The following is a 14,089-nucleotide window of genomic DNA, read 5'->3' as shown; positions in this document are numbered from 1 at the left end:
AGTATCTTGACGCAGTTCAGCTTGGGTTGTCCCCGTGACGATGAGATCTCCGCTGCCAAACATGTGCTGCGAGCAAAACTGTCACAACAGCTTGACATCATCATCAGCATCACTATAATCATTACTGTATGTCAGTCTGTCAGACAGCTGCTGCACAGTAACAGTAATACAGCAGGGACATGATGTTGTTCTCACACACAGCCATGCACACACACACACACACACACAGAGCCAGTGAGAATACCAGAAACAGTACACAAACACACACACTCTCTCTACAATGAACTCTCTCTCTCTCTCTCTCTCTCTCTCTCTCTCTCTCTCTCTCTCTCTCTCTAGATATACAGTAGAGCTCTACATGGATTATTAATGTCTTCAGTTGTTTTGGCATTCGGAGAGTATCAGGGGAGCTGCAGAGTGACAGAGAGGGGAAAGGACAGAGGACACCAAAAAGGAAGAGAGCGTACCCTACATTTCCCCTACAAGCGACCCACATAGCAGAGATACCATCCCGAATTACCTTCCAACCTCCTTCTGAACGCCTCGGTTTCTTATAACCCCTCACGCTCTTCCACAGTGTTTCCCCTTGCAGTGACTGGGTGGGATGTGCCAGCAAAAGGAAATGAATTTGTAACGGTTGCAAGTGAGCGTTTTAGTGTCAAATAATAGTCACAAATGATGTTTCAGAGGCCTTGCCACCCCACTAAATACACTTTTCTGGGAACAACACTGCCCCATTTTCACATCCCCTTCCCTCAACTCCTTCCTCAGCCCCCCTCCACTTCCTCGCCCCCTGCGCCCCCTCACCCCCTCACCCCCCGTCGCCTCCCTTCTGTTGCCCCCCCTCTCGTGTGTTTTGGTCCTGCAGCGCTCTCCTGGGGCGAGGGGTTAGCTGCTTACTCATGGAAATGGACAGAGATTCTGCTTAGAGGGCACTTTGTTTCCCGCTCAGGAGGCAGGAGGGCAGGAAGCCATGACAATAACAAACTAAAGAGCACAGAGTCGCTAACAGCTGCTGCTCAACTCACTTCCATATGTACAGACACACACATATACACGTATATATATATGCACGTGCACACACACACAGGCACACACACACACACAGTATATGCTTTTCAGGCATTGTACAACTGTGGTATGTGTGTGCATGTTTGCGCAAGGGTAAACGTGTGTGTGTGTGTGTGTGTGGGTGTGGGTGTGTGTGTGTTGCCAGCTTAAACATTAAAGAAGCACTGAGTTAGCAAGAGGAGAGGATGTCATTCTGGCTGTAATCTGCTTAACAAAACATTAAAAAGAAAACATTTAAAGAAGAAGTCGTTGAGAAAACATGCACCGAGTCAGCATGATGGTTATGATGATGATGATGATGAGAGAGAGAGAGGCCAAATCCTGAGGAGATCATTCTGTGTTTGTCTGAATTTATGAATGTATGGCTCCTCGCAGGGACCTCAGCTACCATTTCTCAGCCCTTGTGACCATATCTTAATCCACTGTCACACAAGACCCAGGTTCTCCCAGAGGCCGACACACTTGTGACCAGCATTAACCGCTGACTGTTTGACTTAACAGGTGGGAATGCAAATCATCTAATAGAGTGGAATGCTGGTAATTCATAAACATAAAAATGCTTTTGATTTAGTCCATATAAAAACATATTCAAAAATGATAGTGGTTGCAGTCTGTTCTTGGAAGTTGATGTTATCCCTTGACTGGAATCATTCTGACGTACCGAGAAAAGGGGAAGGTATGAGTGGCCGAGAGGCTGGGAGAGCAGGAGAGAGAGAGAGGGAAGAGCGAGTCTGGCCCTTCAGGCTTCAAACAGCGGGGCCATTTTAATCCCCTCTTCATCGCTGCCTCTCCACTGACAAGTCTCCAGCTGAAGAGCAAGTTAGTTTTGTAAACAAACGAAAGAGTAGTGGAGTGAAGAGGAGAGGAGTGAAGAGGAGAGGAGAGGAGAGGAGCTAGTTGCAGAGAGTGTCAGTGGTCTCCCAAAGACGAATCACCATGAAAACAAACAGAGACACACACACATACACACACACACACACACACACAAAGAGTGGACTGTTACCTAACAGGCCTAAATATACCCACAGCATCATGCTGTTCATTACAGCTAACTCCATTACATGCGCTATCAATCGCAGTTTGGCGATAAAACCATCAAGATTCTTCTATACCCACACACTAAAAATCGAAACAATTAAGCCGAGGCTGGTGTAATGGAAGTCATTAGGTTGTTAGCTGAATGGTCCCATGCAGGGTTGCCAGGTCTGACAGGTTGGCAGGCCCAGCAGGAACTCTGGCAGGAAGTCTTCCTTCCTGGTCTCCGGGCCTCGCCTCTGCTCTCTGATGCACTGATCCGCACATCCAGCCACATGCAGGTCGGATCCCAGATTGAATGTCAGAGTGGAGGACCCTTGGGTGTGTTTTGGTGTGTGTCCATGTGTGTGTGCATTGTGTGCAGTAACTGTATGTCAAGCGGAACAAACCGGATTACAACACAGGGGGCTTTGGGTATGAAGTATTCCACTGGACTGCTCTAAAGCCCATCATCAACCAGCCACTACCAGGGCAAAAAAGACATTAGATCACTAAAACATTTACTGTACAGTTTCACAGTGGCCATGCCATCTTATTTACCTAATGTTTCACTGGTTATCAATCCATTATTAGTGTAACCAGTTGTGCTGCTCTTTACTGGCTCAGTGGTTCCAGCTCAGGGATTTTATTTAGTTTTCTAGCACACATCACTCAGGCCAGGGAGCTTCAGTATCTCAATTCGTGTTATTTTAGAAGTAGAAGACAAGCCTTCTGCCTGGTAGAAATTAGGTTAAATCAAATAAATAGTTTCTTTTCTCTTTTTAAAGTCTAGACGCTTTTTCCTTGCCTATGATGCGGTCAGCAATCATGTCAACAAATCAAAAAAGTCACAGTATCCTTCATCACCAGGGTTTTTCCAGTCTCCAGCACCATATATTCATCATTCAACAGGCTCTCTGACACACTCATGTCAAATATGATGACAAAATAGTGATGGACAAAATAGATACCCAATGCTGAAGTCTCTGTGCCATGTCAGGTAACTCTGTTTTCACGTATCTTGTAAAAGCAATAAAGCACCGGTGGATCACGAGAGCATGGCTCGTCTCTGCTGTTTAACAATAGCTATCCTGCTCCGCTAGACGAGCCACGGGACAATCTCCCGGCCTCTGAAATAGAGAGGAATGCGAGCCTCAGATTGGAGGCCTATCTTTGGACCGAGCTCCGAGTCTCTCACGCTACCAGGATCATGTCTGAGTCACATTCAGTGTTTGGAGAGCTGTCATGTAGTGAAACACAGCAGCGCAGAGCGGGGAGCAGGGCAGCGAGGAGCTGGAGGCTGAGAGCTTCGACTGAACACACAGTGGAAACACTCTGCAGTCCCACCGACAGACAGGCAGACAAACGGAAAGTTCCCTTTTCTCAAATCATTTTGTCCAGTCTAAGATGCGCGCACACTCTCCTGAACCAGTGTACAATGTGGTAAGCTTGTGGAGTCGCATGTGTGGGTGTGTGTGTGTTTCCACAATCGGTTACATGAATGAAGGGGAGAGGTTGCTGATTTCCCATGGGCCGCTAAAATCCCTTCACTTTGCTGTGTTCCCAAGCCAAATGCAATCTGTCTCCCTTCCTGACTTCTGATATGGCACATGACCTAATGTCCATGTGTGTGTGCTCAGATCCGCTTTTTTAGGGAAGGAATGAAGGCATGGGACTTCAACAGAGAGGAATCATGTCTAATCTGATAAGGTTTACTAATACTTGATCTGGTATTAGAATAAATGGAAAGATCACCAGAGCCAACAAACCCGGTTATATCCGCATCTAAGGAATCTAGAATTTCTTGTTTGTTGTTTGTTTCCTCTATTGTGTTTTTCCTTTACGAGATGACAATCAACAATTTCATTGTTCTAACATGACCTTGCTGTTTCAGAGGCCTCAGAGACGTCAATGAATATCTAGACAGAATGTCTTGATATTCACTGACGTACACACACACACACACCGCCCCAATCCAGCCCCGGCTCCACCTACCCGACAGTCTCTCTGCAGGGTCTTCATCAGGTTGTTGTACGTCTCTGCGTCGAAGTACAGGCCTTCGTGCATATCTTGGAAGTCCAGATCTTTGTAGGTGGGACAGGCCTTCTCTCTCTCTTTCCTGGACGCTCGCCTCTTGTAGGTGGATCCCTTCAGGTCGTACTTGTAGTGCATCTTGACAGAGCGCGGCAACACGTTGTTCATCACCACCAGCCGGATGTTGATGCCTCCGGACTGGATGCAGTACAGACCGTAGAACTTGGGCAGCAGCGTTCGTGGGTTCTGGTTCAGGTTCTGTGGGGTGAACAGGGGGCCGCAGATGACAGTATGAGTCAGGTTGTGCTGTATTTTCAAAGTAGTAGTGAGTAGCATCAAAATACATAGAGATAGTGTCATTCACATGGATTAGGCTTCTTCCTAATAAATTCTTTTCAGAGGAAATCTACAGAGAAAAAGAGATTTGCGACTCCAATATTATGCACTTGATGACAAAATCCCTTAAACAAAACAGATACAAAACAGATTCTGGTCCTCGGTTCTGACTGGCTGAGTCATGTTTGTAGACGTAAAATGCCTGATAAATATGACTGTGTATTTAAATATTAATGTGCTAACTGGAAACCAACACTCATACCGGTACTTACATGTCGCTTAGCAACCACTTTGTTTAGCTACTGTTTGAGGACTACATTACTCGGCCGGAGAACACCATTTAATCATTATTATAATTGAATTAGCATTGATTCAAAATAAAAGACTTCTGGAATGTTAGTGCTATGTTTTTATTACAATTATGTTTTACTGCTGTTTAATAAACATAAAGCGCTTTGCATCTTGTGGCTTATAGCTTAATTCTACCACCAGAGAATGAACACAGAATGTCAAAATAAAGCCAATACAGGTGATGGGGGTGTCAAAATATTGCAGAAGTTATAGTTATGTGTATTTTATGTATGTTAAAAAAGATTACATTTAACACTGGGGATGGTGGGAAGGCTTTCCTTCACTTTTAGCCATCCATCAGTGGGATCCAGCACACGTTTTGAATTCATTTTGAGTTTTTCCACCTCTCCTCCTCACTCCTAGACATAGTATGAAGTGATTTCAAGTATGCCTCACCATGTAGTATCCAGGTAGTAGTCTCTGGAGAAATTTGGCCTCTTTGTGCTGGACGGTTTTAATGATGAACTCGTCATCACTGGTCAGGTAGAAGAGCGAGCCGCTGGCCCCCGGGTTGGACAGCTCGATCAGAGGCTCGTTGACCAGGGAGTACTGAGGGAGGAGAACCGTAAACAAACTGCTTCAACATTACACAAACAACATGGCGCAGAGGTCAAAACACTCACAAACAACTAGACTCAGATTTTATCCAAAACATCAACAGCCCAAAACACACAAACTCATGTATAACACACAAGAAGCCCTAATGTGCCAAAACAACATGAAAACACTAATAGCTACAGGTTTATTTGGAAAACACAATAAACGACACCACAGACATCTGTTGTGTATTCTGTGTTGAGAGAAAAAAAAGTAGAATTTGAGTCCGGGTGGTCTGGTATATAAGCATCAGGTTCTATTCAGGTACTTGTTTCTCTTTTAGTGGCTTCATACATGATTCACACACCAAATGAAGCAGGTCTCCATCTCCGTTAGTTTCATAGTAATGGTTAAAAAAAGATAATCTAATGGTGGAATTCCCTGATCCACATCACCATCAAAATCGAATCAATTGTTCCTTGGCTCAAGGCCTATCTGTCCACCAAATTTAATTGAAATCTCTTCATAGGTTTTTGGCATATCCTGCTGACAGACAGACAAACAAGCTAACTAACAGGGGCGAAAAACATAACCTCCTTGGCGATTATTTTTTGCAGTGTATCTGGAGAAAAACAGAGAACAGATGAAGCGCAAGCTTCATAAATACAAGTCTTGGAAATGTCCCAGCGTGGGAATCAAAGTGTGACTGAGAGTAGCGGAGCGAATAGCAGGTTTCAGATGTTAATCAGTGCGTTATGAGAGCAACATGGTCGCAGGATAGGAGCGAGACTGGAGGCATTTGCTCTCACTCCCCCAGAGACTCTCTGACTGATGGCCGTCTGCAGTCACGTTGAGTTGCCAGCACAAACACATCCGCAGTTTATTTGCATTTGCATTCAGGAAACCCTGCGGGATAGTGTGTGTGTGTGTGTGTGTGTGTGTTCTCTCTTTTAATTAGACTCTGCTGTGGCCTCTGAGTGAATTCATAATCACCTCAAGGACATCAATCAAGAGTACATCCTCTAAGCTGCTGTGTCTTATGTCATCCCCCCTCTACTGCCTTGAAGTTGCATTTTATCTCCGTCTCTCTTCTGGAGCCTTTTGTCTCTCAGTTATGCAGAAGCAAATTTGGCATTTGAAAACAAAAATGCAGCTGGTGGGATTTTGAATGCCTTGGAGGCGGATGGAAAATAGGAAAACGGCAACATGACATGATGAAGCCATAACAAGATTAAACAAAATCTAATTTTTGTTCCAAGCAAAAAGCTTAAGCGTAGGACAGGGATGAGTATGATGGCAAGGTATACTCCAGTGAATAGCACATACAGGCGTGTGTATGTATCTATGTACATGTGTTAGCAATGACAATGAGTGTATTTGCCCTAACCGGGTTCTTTGAGTAATTCCTCCTGAGTTGTATTAGACATGAAGGAGTTCAATCATAGAATATTCCCAGACACTGACAGAAACACACACACACAAAAAAACAAACAAATCACCGAAATGCCTCTGTACACAAAGTCTTTGTATATAATCACACAGCAGGGTCTGAATGAATTTCTTCAAACGGTGCTCTCCCTCTCTCTTTTTCTTTCTCTCTCTCTCTCTGTATCTTTCTTTCTGCTGGGAAATCATGGAATCATCTGCTGATTTCATTCAGCATGGGAGCCAATTAAAGCCTTCGTAATGAGGGCACGCTCAGTTAGCCCAATCATTGCCTCCAATACCTTCACCTTCCCAGTGTTATGCCTCCTTTTCATCCTCCCATCCCCTCAGCTGGGGTGTGGCGTTGCCAGCCCGCCGCTCTATAAAAACCACGGTTGAATTCCTTCACGATTAAGTACGCACCGAGTTGGAATACTAGAAGCCAGTCGGTGGGAACTAATTCATGAGGAAGACAACCGGCATCTCAGGCCATTACCTCCTGATCATTATTTCATGTCTGCCATATTTCTGCAATTCGTTTAAATAAGAGTTTGGTCTTCTTGATTAAATAAAAGAGTTAAATAGAATATGGGAGAGAACGGGCTGCTTTCTCAATCTCAGAGAATCTTTGTCTGATTTTTTTTGCTATTCTTTGTTAATCATATTGATGTGCTTACAGAACACCTTGTCTACTATTATTTTATATACTGTGCGTTATTATTTATGTAACAAACACATTGGTGTTGCATCTGGGTCAACGTCCTCCGTGACGTTTTTGGCACATTTAAAAAAAAAAAAAGAAATCAGACTAAGGTGTTTATGTGGCCAAATAAATGAATTGACTGAGCAGAAATCTAAGTGCTGACCTTAGTACTTAGACCTTACTCTGATTAAGATAAATCAGACTAAGGTGTTACCATGAGTATTGACTTAATCAGGTTAAGTTCAGATTATTAGAGTGCAGGTTGGGTAGACGTGTGCAGGTGGAACAGGTAAGCACCATGATTGTCCCCTAGTAGCACCTGGTCACGTCTCAACTAGACTCGATGGGTTCAGTCTTACCAGGTAGTCGTCTGGTTTGATCCCGAAAAGGTCCCTGAAGTAGCGGAAAGCCAGCGGGGCGTAGGTTTTGAAGCGGAAGTCTGGGTAGTGATGAGCTGGCGTCAAGTTGCTCCCCTCACTGATGTTCGTGATGAACAACCAGGCCGAACCATGGAAAACAAAAACACAGAATAGTACATTAGATACACTATTACATCACTAACTCAAATGAGAGAAACCTTCAACATTATGTAAGTGAAACATGAGATATCAATGTCACTGACACAGACAGTTGTTCTCCTAGGATCACATACACACCTCAATAGGGGAAAAACTGAACCCTACCACCTAATCTTCGTGCCCGGGTATCTAGGCTATTGACTTCCATTAAGTGCATCAGTGGGCCCTCGTAATATGACCCAGCTAGGCGTGAAGAGACGTTAGTTAAATCATCTATGGGAACCCAGATCAACCAGTGTTGTAGTGACAAACTGGCCTGTATTGAGTTCCACGCCTGGAGACAGAAGTTGGCTCTGATTACTGGATCTAAACAATACCAAACAGCACCACTGCAACACATGAGCCCGGCGCTCTGGGGAGAGAAAAAGGGAACAGCAAAAAAAACAAAAAAACAAAACAATAACCCACATTTTTGTTGGCTCGATTGTCCCGTGGGACCTGACATTCTCAGACTGGCACGGCTCTCACACAGACTGACCCTGTTTTGTAACCCACCTGTGTCCCGGCCGGACGTCACGACACGGGAGTAAGAGCGTCTGATAAGGTTAGCGCCAGTCAGCTGTTACGTCTTTCATCACATAACATCACATTCGAATCAAGCTCATTGGCCCCTAAGCCTATCAGAAGTGGGTTAATGAAGGTTTTTTTCGTTTTCCAGGGCAACTCCAAATCTAGTTAATATTGTTGTTTTGGGGGAGGTGGGGGGGGGGGGGGCGACCGTGTTGTTGTTATGTCCCGGCGTTGTGTTCAGTAATGGGATACAGGCAACAGTCTGGCCTTGCTGCGTAACACTATACCTGTGATTACTCCTGAATGAAATCCGACTGCTCTGTTTAGTGTGTGTGGGCAAGAACAATTATCTACAGCCGCACAGTGCTGCAGTCCTTGACCCACGGTCCCTGATGGTAAAATAGGCCTCACATGGGAGCCATTTAATGACACACAGCACCTGGAAATGCTTCATTCAATTTAATCAGACAGGCATGTGTGCGTGTGTGTGTGTGTGTGTGTGTGTGCGCGTCTGCCTACATGAGGATGCATGCTCGCTGTCAGAGAGATATTTGCGCTAGGAAATAGCAGAGTGCAGGCGTGGGAGTCTCAACGCGCTCTGAGATCTCCAGCCGTCCAAAACTAGACTGACAGGACAAACAATGCTGGAAAAACCTCTGGAGAGGAACATCAAGAAGAGGAGGAGGAGAGGGAGGGAGGGAGGGAAGGAGGGAGGGAGGTAATAAAAGCATCTGAGAGCTCTCCGTCACACGGCCGCGCTCTCAGGATACTCTCTCTCTCTCGTCTGGGAAAAGACAGAGAGGAGGTTGTGTTTGTGTGCTATTACAGAACATGACAGAACACTTACAGAAACCAGCGGGAAAGAGAGGGAAATGGTTATATCAGACGCCACACATAAAACATTAAATTTTCCTCCCCTACTGATTATGTTTTGTTTGTTGTGTCTTTTGTGATTTTCTTGTTTCTAGTGACAGATTTCTAGTGACAAGCGGCCTTGCTCAGTGGATTTCAGCTGTCTTTCCCCAGTGAAAAGGCGCCCATGAAGAAAACAACAACTCTTTTTAATTCAACATTATGTGAAAAGACTTGACATTGAGCATTGATTGCGGATTATGTAACAAGCCCGCTTCCACCTATACTTCACTGCCTCGACAAGCTATTGCAGGTTATTAACATGCATCAATGTAAGGCCTCCACCAAGACAGGAGCAGTATTAAACTGTTGCTGAGGAACATGGTGGTGACAGGTCAATGTTCGTATGTACGTGCCGGGACCAGGTTTGCATAAACCATACAGAGTTTGCATATTCTGCTGCTCCATCTCAAAGCTAAACCACATACAGCATTTCCCCGATAGGACTCTGCCATTCTCGAGTTAACGATGGACTGGAATGATCCATGAATGCAGTCCATATAGAAAAATAAAGTCAAGATCTTTTTCTTGATTGTCACTGATTTCCTTGTTGTTTGTTTTTCAAACTATGCCAAACATGAGGCATTTTTTAAATAGATGCGGAGATATTTACCGTGACATCAAAACCATTCATAGAGTAGACACCAAATAATACTGCATCATCTGGGTGACATTTGCATGAACTCATTAACACAGTATGCGTCTGAGCATTAGCTGTATGCTTATTTATGTATATAAGTATATAAGTCACACACTTTCAAAGAATTCCCGGGTGTGCTTTGGGTTACGTAAAGCTGATGATGTAATGATGAAGTCAGTGGAGATGACGGGCCGCTGACAGACTGACGTATGTTTTGCACTCTGGCAGTAAGAGGCGCTCAGTAAGCTGATTTCAAGGTTCTTGGAAGGATAATCCACTAGAATAGTTTTATCCATGCACCATGACTAGCAAGACTAGCAAATTCACATCGATGATGAGTGATGATGGTGCCGGTTTCCGGTAGCAGCGTTGTTTCTTTGGACCGGATATTACACTTCATGTCCAATGCCATTGAGGATAAAACAAAGAAAACAGTTTTAACCTTTTTTTTCATACAAGATCCAGACGTACAATATTTGCGCAGCTCCTGTTGGAGCAGACAGACAGCCCAAGCTTAGTCTTTGTTCCCTCTCCATTCATTTGCATTGCAGAGTCAGGGAATTGTAGCAGCGCAAGAGCAGCTAGTTGCCACCTACACGTAATGTGTTTTTATGAAGCAGCTCTCTGACTCACTGCCTCTTGTAGTCCACTGACCTTGGGTTTATGTAAAAGTCTAACTTTTTTGTCGCCGACACTGCGTACACTACACAAATAACTGACAGTTTGTAAGAGTGCTGAATATTTCAGAAAATGTATAATCACATATATGAAATCCACAGCTGTATGCTGAAGTATGACCATGTAAATAATGAAAATGAGCACTGACCTGGGCAGGAAGACGCTCTCCACCACATAGAAGTCTTGCATGAGGACATCTCTGTCAGGCTTAGAGGTCAGGTTTCCCACCGTGTAGCCGATACCCAGCTGGATGGACCCCTTCAGGGCTGTAGACGTGGTCTGGACGGGGGAACAGAGGGGAACATCAATACTGCTATATGAGCCCTTCTTCTAATTCAAGTCTTAATCAAGAGGATTTGCAGACCTATCAGATGGCATCGAAATTGAGAAAACAAACCATATATCTAGACATTTATACAGAACATGACTTCTGTGCAGTCTAATTTTCAGCTCATTTTAATACAAACCCTGTGACACTGTGTGCACATCAAACCAGAGCTTTTACAGGCCGGGACACAAACATACTAGTACTGTTGTGGGAAGACACCAGAAACAGACATCTGGCCAATTTTGGGTCCTAACAGTGGTTACATCTGTAGTTTAAGAAAAACTGTCTTAAGCAATGACATCCGAAGTAAAATAAAATGACTCCAGAAAACAAACGTGACAAGCACTTGACTGATCTCTGGCAGCCGGCCTTGGCAGGGGTCAGGACAAAATGTTCTGTGGACGGACATTTATAAGGACTCATGTGACTCATGGGCTCCAAAGTAAAGGCCTTTTGGACTTGTTGGCTCTAGACAGAAGCATTCCAAAGCAAACGTTATGGAGGCAGCTTCACAGTCGTCATAAGAGGCAAATAAAACCAAGCCAGAGTACAGTGAGGCGCTTGTATGAGTGGTTAAACTTTTACCTTCTTGTAGGTTTTCTCTCTGCTCGAGTTCCAGGACCCTCCCATCCCATTTTCCGTTGTAGTTGACATCTGACGGAGGGACAAAGTAATGGAATAAAGACCAAAATTACTATGATAAAGTCAAAGATTATGAGCTGCTTTTTCCCAACATCAGCATAACCACACTTTGCTTCTTTAACTTTCATTAATTTCTGCAACAACCCAAGCACTAACACCAGTTCTATAAAGAAAGCTCCATGTTGAAACTTTTGAGGCTGTATCTCTTTAACCTGTGCAACAACACTAAGCTGTGGGTCAGTCTGTGCATCTGGTCTCCACCAAAGAAATTCTTGGGAAATTCCAAATAACTACCAGCTTGAATTTGATTTGTGCAAAAACACATAATCACAAAGTCTGCATCACAGCCTTATCATTATAAGAGGAATGCAGCTCGATTTATAGAAACCACAGAGTCCTTTTTGTCTCTGGTCTCAACGTATTAACCATGCACAACTGTGGAATATGCATTTTTCTTGCTAATATCTGTCACAGTCATGTGTTTGTGTGGTCGTTCACAGCTGTCAGTTATTAATCGCAAAACTTAGAATTACTATTTCCATTACAGATATGGTGACCGCAATGCCCAAACAGATTATATGATTGGTTAAGAAGAAAAGAGCTTAAACTTGCCTTGCTTAATGAAAAGCTGTGCCAGAACAACAGAGATCAGGGCCACGTCGCTTGGTCATCAGGCTGATTAAACATCAGGAGGTTGGGATCAGTCGGGGGACTTCTGGAAGACAACAGACACAGAAAGGGTTGCACAGTTACATAGGGAAGGAACGGGACAAAAAAAATGCGTGGGGCCACTCAGAAGCTCCGGTGTGGCGAGTTGAAAACGTAGGCGAAAATGTCCACTGGTAATGATTTCTTAATTAACTGAGATACGCTTGTGTGTTTTCATTTTGAGGCCACTTTAATTCCATCTCTCTCCTGTTAATCTCCGCCTGATAGGAAAGGCAATTTGGTCTATTTCTAAACCCTCACTGATGAATTGGCTTGCAGCAAGAGATCTCGGCTTTGACAGCTACTCATGACTCATGGAATGTGTGTGTGTGTGAGCGTGTGTGTGTGTGTGTGTGTGTGTTAGAGTGCACGTGTGTGTATGTAGCACATTCCCACCCGCCGTGTGTATGTAACCATCCCACCTCTCCTTATTAGAGTCTTGTTTTGGAGAAACAATCCCCTCCTGACGGTCACTTCAGCGCTTCACAAATCACCCTGTGCAGATGTTACAAGCTCACTGCTTAAACTTACTTGAACCTTCCTCCTCCTCCTCCTCTCCCTCCTCATTTCTCACTTCTCTCCCCAGCACTCTTCTTTCTCCGTATTGTAAAGCTCTGTTCCTGTGTGTGTGTGTGTGTGTGTGTGTGTGTGTGTGTGTGCGTGTGGATAAATGACACCTCATAAAGCACACAGGAAGGCTGCAGGTCCTCAGAGTGTGTGTGAATGAGGTGTAATGGGCCCAAAGCCCCGGGGCTGAAAGTGACCTGCTGTTGCCGCTCAGCTCACATACAACCAAGTCCTTATGGAGCCACAAAAACACCAGTCTGTCTCTCCCTGCCTCTCCTGCGCTCCACCAATCTTACCGCACTACTCCCTCCCTCTCTCTCTCTCTCTCTCTCCCTCTTCTCTCTCTCTCTCCCTCCCTCCCCTTATCTCTCTCCCTCCCTCTTGTTTTCTCCTGCTCTCTCCCCGTTTCTCTCCATGTTGCTGCAGAGAAAATACGAGTGACACAGTGTTTGAGCGAGAGAGCAAGAGAGACATAGAGACAGAGAGAGGGAGAGAGAGAGAGAGAAAAACAGGGACACCGAGGGCGAGTAAGGAGTAGAGGCTTAAGAGAAATACTGGCAAAATTTGGAGTTAGTGTGGTAAGCTGTGGCGAGCCTGCAGCAGCCCCACCACCTGCATATAAATGCACCTGCAAGCCTCAGAGCTGTGAGTATTACACAACGACAGCTCCATGTCCTCCTCCAGGAGCCAATCATCAGCTCCGTGTCCAGCAAGTCTAGAGTCTCTGCTATGTTCATGATAACGTTCACAATCCAATCAGGATCTATTGTACTGAGTCCACACACCTGCCTCTCAAGTGAAGGAAAGTCATCACTGCGCGACGGCACGTGTCGAGACAAAGAGCTAAATTTAGAGTGATGGCGTCAGCGACCTGTTGCCAATGGTGGGTAGCTGTGAGAAAGTCTCTCGCACTTTGATTTAGAACGTCGACCTATCAGCTACAGCCAGGAAACTACATTATAATACTGTATGTTCTAAGAGAGAGCTAAATTATTCATGGATTATCAGATAGGCAGTGAGCTAAAAGCACCATATATGTCGAAGCCATGTATCAG

At 44.6% G+C, this 14,089-nt stretch overlaps 1 protein-coding gene across 2 annotated transcripts in view; it reads right to left on the bottom strand.

Annotated features, from left to right (window-relative positions):
- pip5k1bb (phosphatidylinositol-4-phosphate 5-kinase, type I, beta b) overlaps positions 1-14,089 on the bottom strand; it is a 38,815-nt gene that overhangs the window by 13,856 nt on the left and 10,870 nt on the right. For both annotated transcript variants that reach the window (XM_071527882.1, XM_071527883.1), the window contains exons 2-7: positions 12,372-12,474; positions 11,703-11,771; positions 10,938-11,068; positions 7,831-7,948; positions 5,203-5,355; positions 4,081-4,377 (exon numbers count right to left, since the gene is read on the bottom strand). In XM_071527882.1, coding sequence (XP_071383983.1) covers positions 4,081-4,377; positions 5,203-5,355; positions 7,831-7,948; positions 10,938-11,068; positions 11,703-11,771 — 768 coding nt within the window. In that variant the 5' untranslated portion in view covers positions 12,372-12,474. The remainder of the gene's footprint in view (positions 1-4,080; positions 4,378-5,202; positions 5,356-7,830; positions 7,949-10,937; positions 11,069-11,702; positions 11,772-12,371; positions 12,475-14,089) is intronic.

The sequence above is a fragment of the Centroberyx affinis genome, unplaced genomic scaffold (assembly GCF_046629955.1).
Source record: "Centroberyx affinis isolate AG114_WGS23_722 - 3 ecotype Tasmania unplaced genomic scaffold, CSIRO-AGI_Caff_v1 ptg001585l_1, whole genome shotgun sequence".
Classification (NCBI taxonomy): domain Eukaryota; kingdom Metazoa; phylum Chordata; class Actinopteri; order Beryciformes; family Berycidae; genus Centroberyx; species Centroberyx affinis.
Note: the sequence above shows the minus strand (reverse complement) of the source record. Positions and strands in the feature narration are given on the sequence as shown.